A 20,310-nucleotide genomic window follows, 5' to 3' on the forward strand; every position below is an offset into this window, starting at 1 on the left:
ATGCATGAATTCATCACAGTGCTCAGTGACTTGATTTGCTGTTAATTCAGAGACTGCCCACTCACGGTGGAATTTTTCAGAGCTAGAGATGAGGAAAAAATAGGAAGTTTTTGATTTTAACTTTGCCCTGCTATTTCAGATTCAACATTAGAAACGTACCTTTTGGGTTGTTTATCCTGGTTCAAAATCAGGCACGCAGAAACCCCCTACCTGAACTTCTAAGCTGCTTGTGTGTATTGGTAAAGTTCAGGGAGCTCATCCGAAGCAAAGAATCGGGTCTAGAAGCAAAGGATGACTTGAACCCTGAACTGCACTGAGCTATTTGATGGGTAAGTGACACCCAGGCACCATCATGGGGATTAATGGACTTGGGAACATCTATTCTTGCAGAACCTTCTCTAGCAAACGAGCTGGAAGAATTACCTCTGCTGCAGCTAAGCCTCAGTGGGGGGATACAGGGTGGTGGGGCCAGGGCTGCATCCTCTGGCACACTTGCTGGTTTCGCAGAGGCCAGGATTCAGGCCCTGCATGCTAAGGAGAGACGGGGAGGGAAACAAAGCACCATAATTAATACTTTGACCTAGTATGTACATCAAAACTCATCTACTAAGAATTCTGTCTGTAAAGAGTGCAAAACTGCACAGTCCAGAGCTAGCGTTTGTGTGTGGGGGCTGCTTTTCTTCTTCTGCCCTTTGTGGAGTGTGGGTTTTTTTGCTTGGCACTCTTGTTTTATTTTTTTTTTATTTATTTTTACTGAATTATCGTACGAATAAAGCAGACTTTTTGGCTGGGAAAAAAAAAAGCTCAGCCATAAACCTGAGCAAATACAGTTCAAGGCAGATGTGCCTGTTTCTAGATAACGTGCTAGCCTGACATCGTGTCCCAGTTCTGAACGTCTCCGAACCACTCGGATCAACCTCTGGGAGAAGGAGGGCATTCCGCCTCTCTTGTCAGTGCCAGAACCAGGCTGTTTCTTGCAGCTGCCTGTGCTGGAGGCGCAGAACTAAATTCTGTCAACCTCCTGTTTTCCTAGGATAGCTGAAAACAAAACGCAAACCGCTCTCCCGTTTTATCCGAGTACAGCCCGAGGTCAGGTTAAAGCTACCCGAGGCATCACCCAGGCAGTCTCCTGGGCATTCGGTATCATCCCTTTCAACAGAAGGAAGAGCTCTGGAATGGACTGTTCCATGAAATAAAAGTAATTTATTTAACTTACAAAGGGAAAATTAAACAATGACATTTACTCTTCTGTCTTTTCATACTTCCCACACTTCACAGCCTGCAATTTAAAATCACCTTTGGAGAAAGGTGCTTTTTTTTTTTTTCTAGTATATATTACAATACAGCACAGACATCAAAATTTTCATTGGAGGAAGAAGACATTGGATTACATTTAAATATGCAGACATCTGCTCCAGTCTCTTAAGAACGTGTTTTTTGTTTACAACAGAAAAATACATCTGACAACAGTAGCTAGGTATATTACAAGCAAACAATATTGAACTCTGCATAGTTTATACAATATATGGTGGTAATAATTTAATTACCAGGTTTATCCACTATTTACTAGCTGGCCACATGAAGCCTGACATTCATCTGAAATGTGGCATTAGACATTCCAGTGGGAGTCTCCTAACAGCTTCATTTAACGAAGTATTTTCTGGACAAATGAATTCCAAAACTAAAAGCTGACTAGAGTCATGGGTGTCTTCACTACACACACTTAGTGCTTACAATACATTCCTAAAGTAAAGGCAGGTGGCCGATAGAAAACATAGCTGTCCGAAAGAAAGGAAGATAGTGTGCAAATTAAAAACCATCGCGTTTAAAAGTGTGTCAATGTGCAAGTTACAGTATCGACTGTGCAGTAACGCTCACTGGGAAAACACCCTCAGCATAAAGTGAAGATACGTGTCTCGCGGTACGTTCCCGATTGCACATGTGCCACGGCGTTTGCATCCATCACGCTTTCTGGCGGAAATCAAATACACTGAGTACCCTTAATGACAACTAAACTATTTTACAATGAGAAGTTGTACACATGCTTCCATTAGTGGGAAAAACTGGAATGAAAGTAATCAGAACCACATCAGAAACGCTTACCCGCTTGTAGAGCCACAGTGCTTGTTCAGTGACGGGCAGTTGTCAGAATCTTTACAATACACTTACTACTGGCAGCTCCTGGGTTGCTGAGCAACAGCCCCACCTGTACTGGGTTTAGTTCTTTGCGTTTACAAGGGAGTACATGCACTTCCACCCAGTGATCCTGATGGACATACTCAAACTATACCTGGTGTAAGAGTGGGGTTTTACATCTTTTTCCCCATAATACTTAATGCTGCTTTGAAAGGAAAGAGTGTTTCCTTCACATCACTGTAATTTTAGCTACGTGAAGGGCCATTACATAAAGCCAGGATTAGCTCACGTAACGCTACAGAATGTCAAAAATGCCTGAAGGTACATTGAAAGCATTGGGAAGAACCCTCATTTTCAGCGTGCCATCTGCTCCACAGGAGAAGATCCGATTGCCTTGCACAGTTTCGATCTGCGTGACACCAGCACCAATATTTCTGAAAATGGACTGTTTAGCATGTTCATTTTTAAATGAATGCGTTAAATTATAGCCAGTCAGTCTCCACACCTGTACCAAAAGAATGACAACAGGAGATTAAAATGAGGATTTGTATTTTTCCCCTAATGTTTCAGTTTCCTGGCTGTTCTCAGTCCTATTCAGCAAAGATAAAGGGTATTTTTGGTTGTCTATTAGCAACAACTACAGCAAGTCCAAGAACCTTGGAGGCTTCTAATGAAGCACGAGGCCACCTTAGTGTGGACCAGCCGGTTACTGGGCAGGCTGAAGCCACCCTGCATTCCCTGATCAGCAGTGCCTCTCCCGGCTTCCCCCCATGAAAGCTGGAGAAATGGAGAGGTTGCGTTTTTATCTGAGATAACTACCGTCAGCTTTCGAGCAGCTGGAAATGCTTTTTTTGCTAAGGAACGCTGCAGGGAGTGAGCTGCATAACCAATAAGTGTGCAGAGCGGCTGCGGCCCAGCTGTCTGAGCTGTGTTGCAGGAACCCTCATCAAGGCCAGGCCACGAAGTGTGCCGAGCCACAGGGAGCAGCTACTAAACAGTTCAGCTAGAAGGAAAGAAACTGTTCTCCTCTTTACCACGTTCTTGTAGTTCCTTCCTTTATTATTCAGGAAATAAGCCCTTTATAACGGGGACTGTATTTCTGGTTTGGCTTTTGTTGTTTGTTTCTTACTGCTATGAGAGCTCAGTAGCTGTCTGGGGTTACAGCATCAGGAGAAGAAACTGAACTTGCTGTTAGAGAAACTTCACATGATGCCGAAGCTACTGAGCGCCCTCTGTATTACAAAGCAAGATAACCAGAGGCAAAACCAAGGGAGAAAATTAAAGCACAGATTTCAGAATCATGTACTTCACTTTACCCACTCAAAATTTAGTCATACAACCTTAAAGAGACTGTTTAACCTTCTTTGGTGGAGAACAAAACCTACTGGCTGTAGAAGAATACTGGTGTATTTACGTTACAAGGCAAGCACCCTGCGTACCGAATGAAGGTTTGGATTGGGTTTGGTTTCGTTACCGCGTTCATCTGGCTGTTTACACACGCCAATAGGCTGCTTCAGCTACACGCCGTCCTGTGCAGCTTGGCCGCTGCGGCGCCTTACCTTCATGTTACCTTCCGCTGAGCCGGTCACAAAGTAGTCCTCGGAAGGATCCAGGGCGAGGGCCTTCACAGCCGATTCGTGGGCTTGGAAGGTGTAAAGGGTTTGCCTCTGTCTGATGTCAAAGATGCAGATGTATCCCTTCCTACCTCCAGAAATTAGCAGCTGATGTTTAGGTGCGTACTGAAGGACTGTGGCACCGTGATCGTGACAAGTGAAGGCTGAAGGAGGAGGATGTCAGAATTCAGTAGATTTGAAACTGTACGTAGCTCTTGATCTTAAAATGCATTTCTTGTATAAACGGTTATCTGAATATTTTCAAACTCTCTATGTAATGCGCAAGAAAGCATGACATGCAGCCTGGTTTATTTTGGAATACAGGCACATAACTCAATTGCAAGAAAATGGGGAAATACAAAATTCACCATATTAAGTTTAATTAAATTCCTGAGTTAAAAATAAGTATACGTGACCTAAAAAAATAAGTATTAATTACCTTAACATTACGTATTATTACATTTTGATTTCCTAACCTATTTTTCACAGAAGCCCTGACTCAGTTTCTTTACAACAAGGCCCACCTTCTGTGCAATCTGCTAGTTCTAAAATACGACTCCCAGAATGCACCTATTGTGTATTCAAGTACTGCAGTTGTTTGCAGACGTGTCTGGTGGTTGAATTTACTCTTTCAAAAGCCCAGGATGTTATATTTGGATTTGTATGTATTTTTCTTTCCTAGCACAACATGAGAGAATTTTGCTTTAGTCCATTACGTAAAGACGAAATTACCGAACTTCGTAAGGATCCAGTCCAAGTGCTGAGGGACAGGGACCGTAGGCAGGAGTTGCTTCTACTGTTACCTACAGCTGTCTTTTCCCCTGTGCTTCAGCAGGGTACTGGATATATTAATGAAGTGCCAGTTTAAGTGAAAGTCTGCGTACGTGTGAGTTCAATAACGCTGCCTTAATTAGTCAGCAGTTAATTTTTTTTCAGGTCTGTATTCAACTGTATCAGACTTATTACTGTCACAAAACCAGCTCTGCACATGACTTTCTCTCTCCATACTTTCCTATTTAGAGCAGATTAACATCATGCTAGAGACCATACTGTACCGGGTCAGGTGCATACATCAGTGTGCAACAGATGCTGAGACCCATCCCCCAGTGCCATTTTTCCCCTTGCTCCAAATGCGTGCACACGCTCTACTTCCTTAGTCTGGGAGAAGTAGAAGTTTGATTTCCACTGCGGTACTTACCGTGTATAAGGCTGTTACCAGATGAAACCAAAGTGTCCCAGAGGCACACATTTCTGAGGGGAAAACAAAAGTCATTATGGCCTGTTGCTAAGTGATTGATGGGGTGACATGACTCAAGGCATTCACATTTCATGTCAAAGCCTGGAAGCTAGAACTGAACAAGGAGCCCTTGACTCTCTGCAGTCACGGAAAAGCATGTGCAGAGAGTTAAGAGCTCTAATTCTTTCTGTGCTTCTTAGCGGAACTATACTTTCTACCTCTGGAACATGCACTAACCCTAGATTGTACCAAGAAATTATAGAAGTTGTTATTTTTAGAGAAAAAGAATGGTCTTAAGTCTTCTCCCCCAGCAACAGCATTACCTCAAACCAGTTGCATTTGGAATACACCTTGAAAAAACAAGTTAATTGCTGACCTCTCCTCACAAAAACTAAAACTGAAGGAATGATGTTCCAAGAAATCATCTGGCACGCTCAAGCTGTAACCAAGCATAGGACACCGAGCCTTAAAACATCAGCACATGTTAATGCACAACAACTAGCAAGTTAGTGGAGGTGAACAGGTCACTTGGGTGAAATTCCTCATTGTTTCTGTAAACACACCTGTTGTCATTGGACTGTCCTGCTGTAGCAACGAGGCTTGAAGAGGTTATAAATGCAAAGTCACTTGTGGTTTTACTGTGGCACTGCCAACTCTATTAAAAACAAAACAAACAAGATGTAATCCTACCAGTTGTAGTCTGCATCAAAAGTTACTATCGGTGTGATGTCACGGATAGCGTAACACAACCTGTTGGAGTTTAAAAGCTGACAGGCAATGCGGTTTGAAACCTCAGAGAACGGAGCAACATATTAAAAACCCAGTTTAAAAAGATACTAAAATAAGCGACCTATAACAAATCCACAAAAGAAAAGATCACAATAGTCTCAAGTGCAAAAAAATATCGTGTCCGTGTACTGTAAAGAAACAGTAAAAAGAGTTGAAAAGTGTTATTTTTACCAAGTCTTGGGGTTGTGAAATCGTTACTGTCAGCTCTGCCTCTTAATTTAATCAGGTGTAATGCTGAAGTGGTACTTTAATTACATTGCACCTTGTGGTTACTGTACAATTAATTTTGCATATATGTATCATTGAAACTCTACAGTTGTTTTGATAAAAGATGCTAATTAAAACCCAGCAAAATCATCAAATGTCTCAGTGAAACTCTTAGCTCTTGGCCTGTCTGGAGTCTCAAAGGTTTAACTTTCCCCTGGAAAAAGTAAAAAAAATAAACACCAAAATTTCAGTTTACTTACCAGGTAGGGCTTAGGATTTGAGGTGGTTTGGTTTACTTGCCAAATACTTAGAAATCCTTCACCATCAGCAACACCACACTGCAAGGAAGGCACTATTAGCGTCACACACTGGTTACTGCACGACAGTAAACAGCTGCCTTCAGGAAAAAACACCAAAGCACCCCCTGCATGTTAATCACCAACAGTGCTTGGCAGGTACAGGAGAGAGTTTAGAAGCCAAGCGAGTTCAGTGCTGCTGGTTATTTAATGATTGATGCTCTCCTATGCAACTAACTCTTTTCTGGAAATGGAGGCTTTTTAAGTGTGGAAGCTTCTCTTTCTAACCCTGATTTTAAATGCTACCACTTACAGAGGCATCATTATGCCATGACTCTACTTGAAAATGCTTAGCGAGGTAAGATGCACGACAGCGCGCCATAAAACCAGGGTAAGAACAGCCATGGAAAGACTGTACCACATCATCAGTGCTAACACCACTGAGTTCCATTTGTTAACCAAAACGTGTAGCAATTAATACGATACAGTCTATACCTATAAACATTTCACAAAACATTTTCAGAAATATTTTGAGTTGTGTTTTATATTTTCTCCTTTCAGTCAGGTTTCACGCGTTCTGCCTTAGTGACGACCTCGATGGGAAACAGTGGGGACAACTAGTACATCTGGGTATCTTACTTAAAATGGATTCCCGTGTGATGTTGAGATTGCAGCATCTCAAAACAGAAATCAAAACACACAAGTTAAAAATAAAGTTTAAACGAGACCTTATGCAACCTGAAAACAGGTATGCTGGGAGATACTTTACATTTCCAGCTATTTCTAAATGTCGAGCTTTTGCTGTTTTACAGCTCTCTTACAGTCACGCCCAAACTCCTTTAATTCACGTCTTATGGCTCTTAACTATAATGAAGTTAAATAGTTTGTCAGTAATACGCAGACAAGACCTGCTAACGTAACAGAGTGAGCAACATGAAAAACTGAAGAGGTGAGTGTTCCTCCCGGTTTCTTTTTTTATCCACTCTTTTCTGCATCTCCTGTACCGCACAGAGTCATTTCTAGCCAAAGAGTATGTGTCTTTTGTCCTCTCCGCTGTACTGGAGCGCACTTAACATTCTTCAGCTAACAGGCTGTATTATATGTGTCTTCCAGGCAGTGCATTCTATCGGAGCTTTCTCTGCCAGAACGCACGGTGTGAATCGCTACTTCAAGACCCGTGCCTAGCCTGATACAAGTTTGCTTCTACAAAGTAAGCTCAATATTTTCTTTAAATGTTTAATTTAAAAAGGTCACCACATGGAACACAGCTTTCAGAACAGGGAGAACAAAGTCTAAAAACGTGGCAAACGGGACACAGGACAGCAGTGTGAAGCTGACAGAAGAGAAAGGAGAATGAGGGTCAGCGTTAATTACGAAGCTTCTGTGTGCAGACAAAATGAATGTCATGATACTGCGTATGCCATCGCCCTGAACTGTTTTGTGAGTCACCAGTTAAAGCTGTTTTCAAGGTCACAGGACAACCAAATGTTTCCTTGTGAATAATAAAATAAAAATTTAAAAAAAGAAAAAAGCTGAGAAATCCCAAATGTCACACTTACTTACCTTATTGCCCTGGGAATCCAAATACATTCTTGTAACCCGGGCGTTCCCAGCCTGCCGGAAGCAGACCAATTGCTGTGGCCTTGTCCACTCAAACATTCGAACGCTACCATCTTGTGCGCCTGTAAGATCTAAGGTTGACAGACAGGCGTTGGTTAATGCGACGGTCCCCTACAGAAAATGATCTACTCCACACCCTAAGTGCGATTCACTTACAGTACTGGTGGACTGGATGCGAAGCCATTCTCTTGACGTTATTCAGGTTTCTTTTAATAAGCTTCATGCAAAACAAATAACAATTAGAATAATTTTGAAAAGAAGACACAAACACTATTCAATTTTGTTTATACTACTACATGGACAGTGTCCCTCTATTAAAAAACCAGCCTGTTAAGCTAACGTTATTTGCATCTAATTATGTTTAGTTGCAGTGCAGTAATTAAAGCCTCTTTATGACAGCTTTTTTAGACATGAAAGTTCAAAGAGTATTAATACTATTTTCTATTATACAAAGAACTTAAGCACCTGCTCGTGCGTTTGCTTTTGATATTAGTCCCGAGGCAAGAATTTCAAGTTTAGGATTGTTCTGGTTTTGGTTGGCTTTGTTTTATTTTGTCCCCAGAAACTCCAGGTCCTACCTCCAAGTTCCCAAGAAAAACCTGATTGTCCTGTTATTTTCTATGCCATAATAATTCTATGCCACAATATGCAAGAAAAGGTTTTTGGCCAGCTCTTGGTCATCGTAGGCCTTTTTCATCCACACTGAATTAACAGTACGATGACTAGTGTGGACTGGGTCTCTCTACTAACTAATGCACTACAAAAGTTAACAGTTCCCTGAGCTGCACGCAGCAGAAGTACTTACCACTCCAGCTCCAGTGCTAGTCTGACCACTGCCTAACCATGGCATAGAGGGAGATGGCTGTATCTGGTTCACTCCAAAAGGTGGTGCCGTTGACTGGGTTAGCGTTGTGGTAGAGCCACGAAAGTCAACGTCATCAGAGCTGTAAAAGAACAGCAGTGTTCTGTTTTAGCAAAAGTTTCTTTGATATCAACACTGTTTGCTTCTCTCGGCGTCAAGAGCTGCATGGCAGTGGGTAGCGGAAATGATTATAAAACTATAAATTAACAATTCCTGCACTTACTTTGCACAGACGCTTTCCATGTGCTCCAAAGCTATTAGTGTTTCACCTCAACAGGTGATCCTAACTGTGGTAGATAGATGCTCAGAATACAAGCTCTCCTGGGAAGAATACTGTTGGAATATTCCTGACCTGGGTGCCTCTGTGTGCGTCTGTTCTGTGCAACGCAGCGTGGTACAGACGAGCGCTTGCTGCAGCTGGTACATCCTCCAGCACAGTGCTGGAGGAGACAGTAACTCGGGCTGTTGCATTATACACCCAGCATCGGCTGACTCAGTGCTCCAGCTGCCGTGTTTCTAAGGCAGCACTCCCTTCATTACCTTATGCACTATGGGATTTACTCCACCATGCAGTGCAGACATGCCCAAAACCACAACCTCCTCAAAGCCTTCGTTTCTCCAAGTGTAAAACAAAGACCGTAACATTCTTTTACAAATAAGTGAGGGAAGGTAAAGCAATCTGAAACCTAGTGAAGAGGAGTAATTAAGTTGTTTTGCATGATCCACTTGCGCTTACACAGGCAGTATATACACAGCCTCACGGAAAACCAACAGTCTTAAAATAGCCACAGAGAAACAATCCCACCTTTTAGACTCTCTGTCATATTCTTCCCCGATCCATATAAATGACTGAGCGGCCAGCAGAGCTGAAATGTCAAGTTCTTGAACATCATGTGTAGATGCCAAAACGATTTCATTGCTGTTGGCCTATGCAGCACAAATAGAGAGTTTTTACTAACGACGATTAGGATCTTGTTCTTGCACTTGCCCTCGTATTTGAGGCTTACCTTATTAACTGCAAATGCCATTATCATATCTGATTCTTTGTGAATGATTTTTGCTTTTCCCCCGGGGTAGCCAAGATCTGCTTCCACCTACAAAACATTTATAAGAAAATTCAATTAGCATGAAAGTCCGTTTTGTAGCAGTACATTCAGACTGCAAAATTCTGTACAGAACTCATGCAAGAAAAGTTCAGTGGCCTCAGCATTGTTTAGGAAGGTAGGCTTTAGACTTCTCATACTCTTTGGTGCTCTAGAAGCCAAAAGTTGCGTTCCAGTGTAAGAAACACGAAGTTGTGTGTGCAACGCTATTTACAAGGTGCTCGCTCATCCCAGTTACCAGGACGTCCAAAGCTAATTCACTGATTAAAAGCCTGCCACACAGACTACGCAGAACACAGAGCTTCTGTTAGTCACATTAGAGAAAGAAAAGCCAGTTCCACAGAACTTTTAAGAGTGTGCTAGAGGTTTGGGAGAAGGGATACTACCTTGGTTTTGTGATCTTCTGCTACGCAGTTTTGTTTGACCTGCTCCACACGATCTTCTACAGACTACGTAACATCACACAGTCACAAACACAAAACACATGCACAAACAAATATAAAAAAAGAATGAAACATTCCAAACTAGATTTTAAAGGCCACTCTGTCAGTAAATGATGACAAATGTATTTTTAACTTTTTATAAGAGGCACAGAAACTAAGACAGGAATCTAAACAAACTCACTTAAAATGTAATGCCTCCTAGATGGACACAAATGTATGATATAGTAAATAAACAGAGGAGTAATACACACACAAACTCCATACTTACAGGAATTCGTAAGCTACTAAATAGTATACTTATTTCCCATGGTGCTTACACGTCGGTTTAAATTTTCAGTTACGACTCATTACACTTGTAACTGGTACAATGTGTAAAGCCCCATATTATATATTACTACCTAGTATTACTTTTATATGTATATATTACTCATGCATATATACATATACACAAAGTAACAGCTCATTTAAATTTCATTTTCAGTATGACACACAAAAAACCACTATATGAATACTCAAATTTATTTACATATTCCCCTGGATGCACATGTTCTTTTTCTTTATTAGGACAGTATTCGAATACACAAAGAAGGTGTGGGATGTCTTGTCAAAAATATTCGGATATCAGTTGATAGTTCAATAAACAACATGACAGCCATGTTGATTTTAAAAAAATCCAAACACTTAAATGAAAAGAAAGGAAATTGAAATGCCAACAAAAAAAATGGGAAGAAAAATGAAAAGGAATACTGAAGAGACTAAGGAACAGTTAGAATTGAGCTTTCTTTTAAGACAAAAAAATGTACATCCTTTGTTTACCTCACTCTGCTTTCTTTTCTTTGTGAATATATATCTTATGAAAGTCTCCTGGAGAAGTTCTTGCTTCACAAGAAAATGCCAGAGCCTTTTTGCTGGAAGAGCTGAATAATCCTTCGATCTGGATATAACAGGAGAGAGGAAAAAAAAAAGGGGAGCTTCAGTGTAATTAAAGATGGACAAGAAGAATAATCTAAAGATAGTCTCTGAATGATTTTAAGAAATCCCAATTTGGAGAATAAAGAAACTGAACAAAGTTTGAGCTCTAGTTTATCCAAGGCAAATGTCAAGAGACACTCTTTTTCTTGCATTTTTTTAAAATCCCCACTGTTACTAACTTCCAAGTACTACAGTTTAATCTGCTGACCTGCATTTATGTCTCTATTTGCATTCTACTAAAGCTGCTTTTATGTTGGAATTTCCTTAGATATTTCTTTCAGTATCAAAAGAACTCTCAAATATTTAGCTCATATACGAGCCAAATAAGTCATTGCCTCTGATCTGAGGACAAATACTTCTAAAGAAACAGTCCGTGTTTGTGAGAACATTTTGACAAAATCCTATAGCGGTATCGAACATACAAATCCCAAGTCGTATATAGTGAGCAAACCTGAAGTTGCAAGTTGCTTGTTCGTTGAAAACGTGGTTCGCTATCTGCATTTAAAGGTACCTGCAAACACGACACTGGTCTAACCACGGGAGGATTGGCTTTGCAAGGATTGCACTACAACTTATGTTCTCTCCTCCTCCCAACACCTGTGTGTATTACATTACTCTTTCCTTCCGTTGCTGGGGCAGGGTGGGAGACGGCTGCTACTGGAGGAACAGTGAAAGAGGTTGAATAGGGTCTTGCCAGCAGCAGGCATTGCCCTTGATTTGTAGTCCTCCAAGCTCCGCTCCTTCCTTCTTATTTCCTTTCTTGCTGCAGTGGTGAAAGGGGCAGCAGCAGAAGTAAAGGCTGCTGCAGGAGACAGCTGCACAGAAGGAACAAAGGGCTGAGGGAAAGTGGTTTGGTAAAGCACTGGCTGGAAACAAGATCTAGCCAACCTTCATTTGGCTGTTTAACTTCAGGTAGAAATGCTCTTTGGTTTTTCTGTGCTCAAAGAATGTGCTTTTGCTAGGGAAAAAATACTTACTTGAATGGTGTGTTTTCAGGTTCAATCATCGCTTTATTGCGGAGAATAGCTGGTCCTGCACCCACGCCAAGGTCACTAGGATAAGTGTTGATGTAGTTTGGTGGTGGGCCTTCAAACTGGTCCATTCTTTCTTGAAGAATCTGTTCCCAGTGTTCCAAATTTTTTATTACAGCAATGCCCAATGGTGACGTTACAGGCAGATCTAAACAGAAATATGAAGTAAGGCTTTGAGAAAAAAATAATGGAAGTTACAGTGTGTATAAAAGACCCCAGAATAATACAATTATCAGGGGGAAAAAAAAAATCAAGAGGAAAGGTACTCATCAATTAAAAAAAAAATAATGTGTTAAATCATTTAAATTAAGAAATGAAAATTAAAAAGCAAAGTCTGCTAGAAAGCCACTAATACAGAAAACTAAAACGTAAAGCCGAATTTAACATACCGGTGAATTCCAGACCAGCAATGGGAAAGAAGCTCTTAACATTGTGCAGAACTAATTTTACCATTGTCAGATGCAGAAGAGCCCAGCTGCATAAAGAGAAGAGATCTCATTGTGTTAAACCAGCACCAACAGTTATCTGCAGAATGTTTTTCTCCTTCTACCAAATAAACAGATTAGAGAAAGAGGGGAGAGGGTTCCCTGCATTTTGCCAGACACACAGAGAAATACTTATATATCAACTGTGCAAGACAAGGGTGCCTCCGAGGGCACCTCGCTCTAACAGACAGCGCCCCCTCCTCTATTTACAAACCCCAAACCGTTGTACTCCTCCCCTAGACAGGAGTGTGCACGCAGGAGCCTCTGCAAGACTGAGAATTAAGTACAAGTCCCCTGAACACCTCCTGAAACGCCCCACGGAATCACGATGAATGCGGACAAGACGTCACTTGAGTCGGGCATTCGTGGCGAGAAACTTTCACGCTCACAGAGTCTCTCAGACCTTAGGGATACAAATCCAGTACAGCACAGCTGTAAGGACCAGAGACTTGAAGAATGCATGGAAGAGCCATCATTCTTCTCCATTCTTATAACGCCGAGATCATCCACTTTATTTCACTTTATTGTGCAACAGTTTCTCTTTGTAGTGCTCTGCTTAATCTGCCCCTCATTCAAACACTCAAGATCAGGCTTCAATCAGTAGGCTGAAACATCATTCTAGAGCTGGCATTGTGGTACCTCATGCTCTTTCCTTCTTAAAAATGAAGACTGGGGGGGGTTGTTTGTTTTTTTCCCCCTCCCCAAAAAACCACAAACCACGCAGCTTTGACTTCCTAATCTTGGTTTTTTTTTTTTTTCCCCCCCCCCAAAAAACCACAAACCACGCAGCTTTGACTTCCTAATCTTGGGGTTTTTTTTAGGCAAGTAAATGGGGAACTGTCACTGTGATGAGAATTTGTCACTTGTGTAATCCCATTGCCACCAAAAAGTCTCCGCACAGTACCAAAATGATTTCACTTAACCTGGAGGGTGCAGAGGACCTGTATTTTCTTTAATTTGCAAGAAAAGGTAAGCACATGACATAAGTATTCTAAAATAGTGGTAACTTCTGCTAACCTGTAAGAATTGGCATCTTTGTGTTCCTGGATCTGTACATCAGAGAGGAAAGCATCATCCTCTTCCTCATCACTGTGAATGCTTTCATCGGAATCATAGATAACACCGCTGTCTGATAAAGGAAGAAACGGCTGCAATGCAAAATAGAAGTCTGCTATAAACCTACTTTCTGATCTCTTAATATTCAACTCTTACTTTAGTTATCACCGTCATAGATTTTTAAATGGCAAAAACTTAACCTGTAAATAAGTTTCCCTAAAAGATAAACAAGTAACAAGGGGAAAAGTCTTAATCTCTCTTGTTGGCAAGAGACGTGTTTTCAAAGTGAAGTAATAGGCTTGTAGGCTCTTCACCTTTACTACAAGGAGAATATTCCACTGTTTACTGTGAAGAGCACTCAAAACGTTCAAATTATGCCTGTCCTTCAAAACTGAACATGGAAGAAATACACCTCTATGAACTGTAACTCATGTTTTCCGTTTTAAGTTACCTTTGCCATAAAATAGTCCCACATGCTGAGTTCTGGAGGGATAAACTTTTCTTTGTAAGAGGGTCTTTCTGCAGGTACAGGAGGGGGCACAGTACTGTCTTTTACTGGTCTTCCTGGCACCAGCATTCTCATATTAAACCGACGACGGTGTTTATCCATTTCTTCTGATGGAAGAGGTGGTGCTAAATTCAGGTAATTTGAAAAGCTGACATTAACATTGTGCTTTTAGAAAGAGCTTTATTTTGTAATTGAAGCAACTAAACCCACTGTTATCGCTACTAATTTCTACTGATTCAGAAATCAAAGCAGGCCTATGTAAAGTAAGTGTGATTGTACAAAGAGTTCACTTACGATAAGTTCAGTAACTGTGGCATCTGTACATGGGATGTATCATGAGAAATGCATTTTTAAATGCAGACTAGGTTCTCGGGAGACATAGCTTTTAAGCTTTTAGCTGAACAAGTTCTTGAGAGAGAAATTAACAAAGAAGTTAAATCTTGTTGAGAAATAAAAGTAATATATGAAACGTCACTAAACTGTGCCCTGCACAAGTAGCAGTAGTTATTCAGAATATAAGCCCAGGAACTCTTAAGATACTGAAGAAAATCGGGATAGAGACACAGGCTGTGACATCTGAAGGCTATTTTAAAGTGTTATGATTTAAAATGTCATAATTATCAAAATATGAATGTGGAATTTGGTTTTCAGTGTTAGTGGCCAGGCAACATCTTTGATCACACTTACTTTATTACAAAGGAGCTAGATATTTTAAGACTTATCTTTTTAAAGCCACTACTAACATTCATCTACACTGCAAGTTCTTACAAACCTTCGTTACCATCCTCTGAACCATCAGAAGCTGTAGCAGCTTGTAGGTTAAAGGAAAACAGAACACATCTCAAATGTAGACATGGCTTTATGACAGCTATCCATAAAATAGCTTAACATAAAATAACTGTCCCAAGTTTCAGTTATTCCACAAAAGACAGATCTCTGTTGTTCCTATTTACTGCCTTATTACTGTTTCGGTTCACATTTCAGATAGGGAACATCTACTTTTTGCACAAGTTTCGTGCCCATCATTGTTTTAAAAGTCTGTGTGACATAATTTTCAGCACTGTTGCTCTGTGACGTCTGTGATAAATGGTTGTCTTTGCCTTTATCTCCAGCGCCTGAATTCAATCTCCACTTTTGCTTTTCCTCATCCAGGCTATTAAGACATGCTCATTTGTCTTTGCAAGACTCCTGCATTTAGCTGGAGTTTACGTATACATGAACTGTTCTTCTGACAGATGAAGCTGATAGTTCTTGCCTGTGGTCTTGTGCAAGGTGAAATCGTATCTTGCAATAGAAATGGGTTTCAGAAATATTGTTTTGAAGTTACTGCAGTTGTTAAACAGTAATGCTCGGCTCTCACATACAGAAAACCACAGGCATTAACACTGATTTATACCATCTGTATTTTTTACTAAATAAGTACGACTGAAAGTCCTAAGAAGTGTTACAAGTAAGCATCTACTAGTAACATCAGCAATGTAGCAGTTCTGATGGCAAATTCAAAGTGTACCGCGCACCGTTAGAAAGGACAACTGCAAGACTAATACAATTAAAAAGCAGGAAAAATATAACAGTTTTCTTGCCATCAGATACCTAAATTTGCTTGCTGGGCTTTTGTCTTTAAAAGGAAGGAAATCTCTCCTGCTGGGTTCGGAAAAGGTATAAAATGCAAATCGTTAGTGTGACCTTTAGAGAAAATGTACCTGGAATATTTTCAGACTGCCTCCGAGGTTTTACAAGAAGTTTCACTCCTCCACCAAAAACAGCAGCCCACATGCGACTGTTCAGAGGATGGGCTGCTAATCGAAACAGTTCGTTACTGGAATTGGTTGCAAGGGCGTGTATGAGGAGGCTCAGGTAGACAGCTACAACTGCTTCACAAAGCAGGATGTTTAACTTTGGTTGATCTTCGTCCTGAGCTGAACTTAAGAGATTTATGAGTGAACTCACACCTGCAAAGAGGAAAAGCGCTATGTTAAGTGAATAGGAGTACCAGTGGAAAAAAGGAAATGTTTCACCTCTGTGTTTTAAGTTAAACACATACTAACAGCCACGATACTTTTCCTCAGATGAAACATACTGTTAATATTCTTTTTTACATCATAAAGAATTTTAAAAAGCTTTCTTTGGTCTGGGACTTTGTGCTGTACCTCTCTGTACTGTCGGCAGGTCAGCCTGTCTGTGAAATTCCTGCACCGTTTCCACAGCTGATCTCAAAATACTAAATTTATGCTCATACACTGGGAGTGGTAGAGTTGATAGCTACACCAAGTAAAGCAGAGATGCAGAACAGTACTTCAGAAACAGGTAACACAAACAGCTTTGCTGGGGGCGACACAGGCTGGATGAAAACATTTTAGGATGGCAAATTATCAGCTTATTGAGTTTATCCTGAAAATTGCAGTCTCCTCTTCAAGCAACATGTTTGCCATATAGAAAGTTTATTCTTATTTGTTTTAATAAGTGAAAAAGTTAAAGGTTGTTAGTAATTTGAGAACTGAATCAGAAACATTTATCCATCGTACTACAGGACAGTGAAGTAATTTTGTAATGTGGAGCTGGACCGCTGGTGCTAAAAGTAACCTTATTTTTATCTCACCAGGCCACTGAGCAGGAGAGGAGTTTGGGGTTGCGTGCTCTTCAATGCTTTCTGTCCTCAGTCTGCGTCGATCACTCAAGAGCAGTCCTTGATAAACCATCCCTGTAAACTGGTTCGCTTCTGTCTGACTGCTAAATACAAATTAATTGTTTTCTGATGAGAAAGGGTTTTAGAATAATTTTGTAATAAAATATAGTGTACAGAAATATTTTTCATTTTTATCAGAAAATGCAACATTTAAAGTTCTACAGGACTAACTAAAGAATTTCATAAATTCACAGTATAGAAAATATGTTTTTTATTAAATCTTAAAATGTTCCCATGTGGCATTATCAATTTTAATTATTGCATATCTCCAGATATAAAAAAGGCTTTTTTCAAAACATTTCAATAGTATACTTGTCCTGAAGAGTATTTTAAAATGTTTTTACAGCACTGTCCTCCACTTCCAGTTTGGAATATAAACTGCCTGAAACCTGACTTGAGTTAGGCTCAAATGTTTTCCGTGAAATTAATATGCTGTGGAAAACAGCATTCAAATATTTCTCAGAAGTGTCCCAAGTGGGAGTGACATCAGATTTTCCTGTTATTTATTGGAAAGAATCTGAATGAGCAGTGGTATTTTGTGTGTAAAACTGAGGTGGCATGTCCAAGCTAGCAATGTGTCAAGTGTAGAAGTATATATGTCCACAGAGATATTTAATCCCCTTTATAGACACATGCAGGAAGAATTTCCATTTTGGATACACAATGTGTACTCCAAATGTAGCACTGTAAAAAAATGCCTGTTTTTACCTGTAGCTGTGGCTGTCACATAGTGCTTGATAAATGGAGGCAGAAAGTGAGGCTGCTAAAGAATGAAGTGTGTACACCTAAAATAAAAAAGCAAATAAGCCATACATAAGCCTTATATAAAAGGTGAGTGAACTGCAATTCTTTCCAAACAGCACTGGAAATGTGTCATGCAGAATGTCCTAGTTTTAAATAGCATCTGAACGTTACTTTACGTTTCCAATACAGAACTGCCGCAACGAGTGAGTATATTGAAGGAGTGATTAAGTATTTCCTGTTATGATAATGAATCTGATAGAATGGTTCCTGGAAGCCTTATTATAGGACATCGCAGTTCAGTGTAGCAGTAGTTGCTCAGTATGCATAAAATGTACAAGTTTGCGTAATCATTGTACGATTGTTTTATCTATAATCTCGTTTTTACCTCAGTTATCTGCGTATAAATGTCCAGAAGTGTCCAAGAGTAACAAGAATAATACTTCACTACTGCAACGGAAAGACTCCAGCTCTTAAACAGAAGAAATGCAAGGGTTTCTTGGAAAGCCCGATGAAACCCACGGTGTGAAGAACATGGTACTGTTAAACTATTAAAAGTGTAAACTTTTTTAAATGTACTGTGTTAATTTCCATCTTTTCCTACCATCTTTCCATTTAATCAAATGCTAGACATTAGATTACAGCTGAGAACTATTTACATAGTTTTTTTGCAGTTAGGAAGGTGTCAGCTCTTCCTCTGGATTCTGTTTTAAAAGAAAATGCATGTGAAGTATGAGTCTTTAGAGTAAAAGGTACTTGCTGTAGCATAATGCAGGATGAGAAGGGAGTGAACTGATGATCTAAGAGTGCAAATGAGATGTAAGTGAGCTTAGGTTACAGTTTTAGACGTTTAGCTGCTTTGCAGTGGGACAACCCATTTAGTTTCCTAATTTTTCCCTACTTTTATTTAGCCAATAGAAATTCAAATTAATTTAATGAATATGAATACTGATCTTAAATGTACGAAATAATGATTTAGCTTCTTACTAATTAACTGTGTCAGTCTCAGGCTCTTTGGCTTTTTTAATCCTCTATTTACTGAATCTGGATAGAAATTATTCACCCCAGAGTATAGAGTGAGATAAATTAATTCACTACAGTTCCTTAAAAAACAGTATGCTTGAGGAAATTTGCACTAGAGCAAGGTTTATAACACATGTATTAATAGGTTATAATGTAATTTACAGTCTTCTATCTCTACTTTCATTAATCCCCCTACATGAACTGACTAGAATGATAATAATTAGTTAACTTATATGATCATGTTGTCTTAAGAGCCAAGAATTAAATGTTTTAGTGAAGGTACGTATCTGGAGTACTTTCCTGAGAATGACCAGAATTTGGCTGAAAGGAGACGACTTGCATTCAAAAAGATGTCAGAAAGCAAGTGGTTAACCAGCAGCTGCAGTTTGGCAGACTTAAGTGGAGAAGACCAGCATTGTGAAAGGGTAAGTGTTGAAGTTCACTCAAACACCACATTCTACTTTTTTGTGTGCTCACTCCTCATTTTATTAAAAAAAGTCATTTAGCATTTCCTGAAAACTTTTCCTTACCTTGACATCTTCAATATTAGGATGCGGTGGTGATTTCATCTGCACAATAGTGTAAAGAATATCATGGATGTGGTTGTTTAAATACAGCACAGGATTCGCTATCACGGTTTTTGTGGAGGCTATGCTTGCAGAAAGCAACGGTAGAGTTGTGGGTAATGGAAGGGGAGACTGAAGTTGTTTTACAGTAGTTTCCTGTTTAAAAGAAAAGATTGTATTTAAAATTATTGCTTTGAGAAAAAAAAAAGTTTAAAAAAAAAAGATAATTTTATGCCTCCAAGGTTATTTATTCCCTTCCACTGCTGTCTACTCGGTACAGACAAGATTTTACTGTGATTGATGTCAAAAGTAAGTTCTTATTTACTATAATGACATGGATCAGACCCAACAGCCAAGTTTGCTGGAAGAGTTTTTCATTTAGTGGAGGATGAGTATTTTTATGCTTGGAAGCACTGGGGTTGTCCATTTAAGTAACTCTCACTAAAAACACACTTGCAGTAGCATGAGTTAACATGATACTCACTGAGTTTAATAACAAAAGTTAAATCTGCACTAATCTGAGTTTCTCAACAGGAAACAAACAGAATTATCTTTATTCTGAAAACTATGCACTAAGCCTAGTGCCACCAAAACAGCCGTCTGCTGCTCCCATTTGAAATGTGAGCAATCTAGGACTACAGCACGTTAAATGACTTGCCCAGTATCAGATTATCTGCTGTAGCTCAGGTTAGTCACTAACATTCAGTGGACAATATCTCTTTTTGTATGAAATAAGTGTAAAAAATGCCATAATAAAGTCAGACGGGGTAGTGCTCCCTTTTACTGTCTGTCGAGCCTTGCAGCTAAGATGCCAAAAAATGCCATAATACAGTAAAAGGGAGCACTACCCCATCTGACTTTCTGTCGAGCCTTGCAGCTAAGATGCCATTCCTTGTAGCTCCCTTGCATGATTTGCAGAGGTGTAGGGGATTGGCA

General features: G+C 39.9%; 1 protein-coding gene across 3 annotated transcripts in view; it reads right to left on the reverse strand.

Annotated features, from left to right (window-relative positions):
* Positions 1 to 2,394: 2,394 nt before the first annotated feature.
* The window catches only part of DMXL2 (Dmx-like 2), a 44,857-nt gene continuing 26,941 nt past the window's right edge, over positions 2,395 to 20,310 (reverse strand). For 2 of the 3 annotated variants that reach the window (XM_010155627.1, XM_010155626.1), the window contains 19 exons: positions 19,339 to 19,530; positions 17,753 to 17,829; positions 16,958 to 17,085; positions 16,062 to 16,310; positions 14,302 to 14,483; positions 13,812 to 13,942; positions 12,699 to 12,784; positions 12,256 to 12,457; positions 11,123 to 11,240; positions 9,768 to 9,854; positions 9,566 to 9,687; positions 8,704 to 8,842; positions 8,055 to 8,115; positions 7,842 to 7,969; positions 6,243 to 6,320; positions 5,550 to 5,641; positions 4,948 to 5,000; positions 3,696 to 3,913; positions 2,395 to 2,641 (listed from right to left, as the gene is read on the reverse strand). In XM_010155627.1, coding sequence (XP_010153929.1) covers positions 2,432 to 2,641; positions 3,696 to 3,913; positions 4,948 to 5,000; positions 5,550 to 5,641; positions 6,243 to 6,320; positions 7,842 to 7,969; positions 8,055 to 8,115; positions 8,704 to 8,842; positions 9,566 to 9,687; positions 9,768 to 9,854; positions 11,123 to 11,240; positions 12,256 to 12,457; positions 12,699 to 12,784; positions 13,812 to 13,942; positions 14,302 to 14,483; positions 16,062 to 16,310; positions 16,958 to 17,085; positions 17,753 to 17,829; positions 19,339 to 19,530 — 2,553 coding nt within the window. In that variant the 3' untranslated portion in view covers positions 2,395 to 2,431. Of the gene's footprint in view, positions 2,642 to 3,695; positions 3,914 to 4,947; positions 5,001 to 5,549; positions 5,642 to 6,242; positions 6,321 to 7,841; positions 7,970 to 8,054; positions 8,116 to 8,703; positions 8,843 to 9,565; positions 9,688 to 9,767; positions 9,855 to 11,122; positions 11,241 to 12,255; positions 12,458 to 12,698; positions 12,785 to 13,811; positions 13,943 to 14,301; positions 14,484 to 16,061; positions 16,311 to 16,957; positions 17,089 to 17,752; positions 17,830 to 19,338; positions 19,531 to 20,310 lie in introns of all 3 variants that reach the window. The other variant, XM_010155625.1, reaches the window with a different exon arrangement.

This window comes from Eurypyga helias, unplaced genomic scaffold, assembly GCF_000690775.1.
Source record: "Eurypyga helias isolate BGI_N326 unplaced genomic scaffold, ASM69077v1 scaffold7907, whole genome shotgun sequence".
Lineage (NCBI taxonomy): Eukaryota > Metazoa > Chordata > Aves > Eurypygiformes > Eurypygidae > Eurypyga > Eurypyga helias.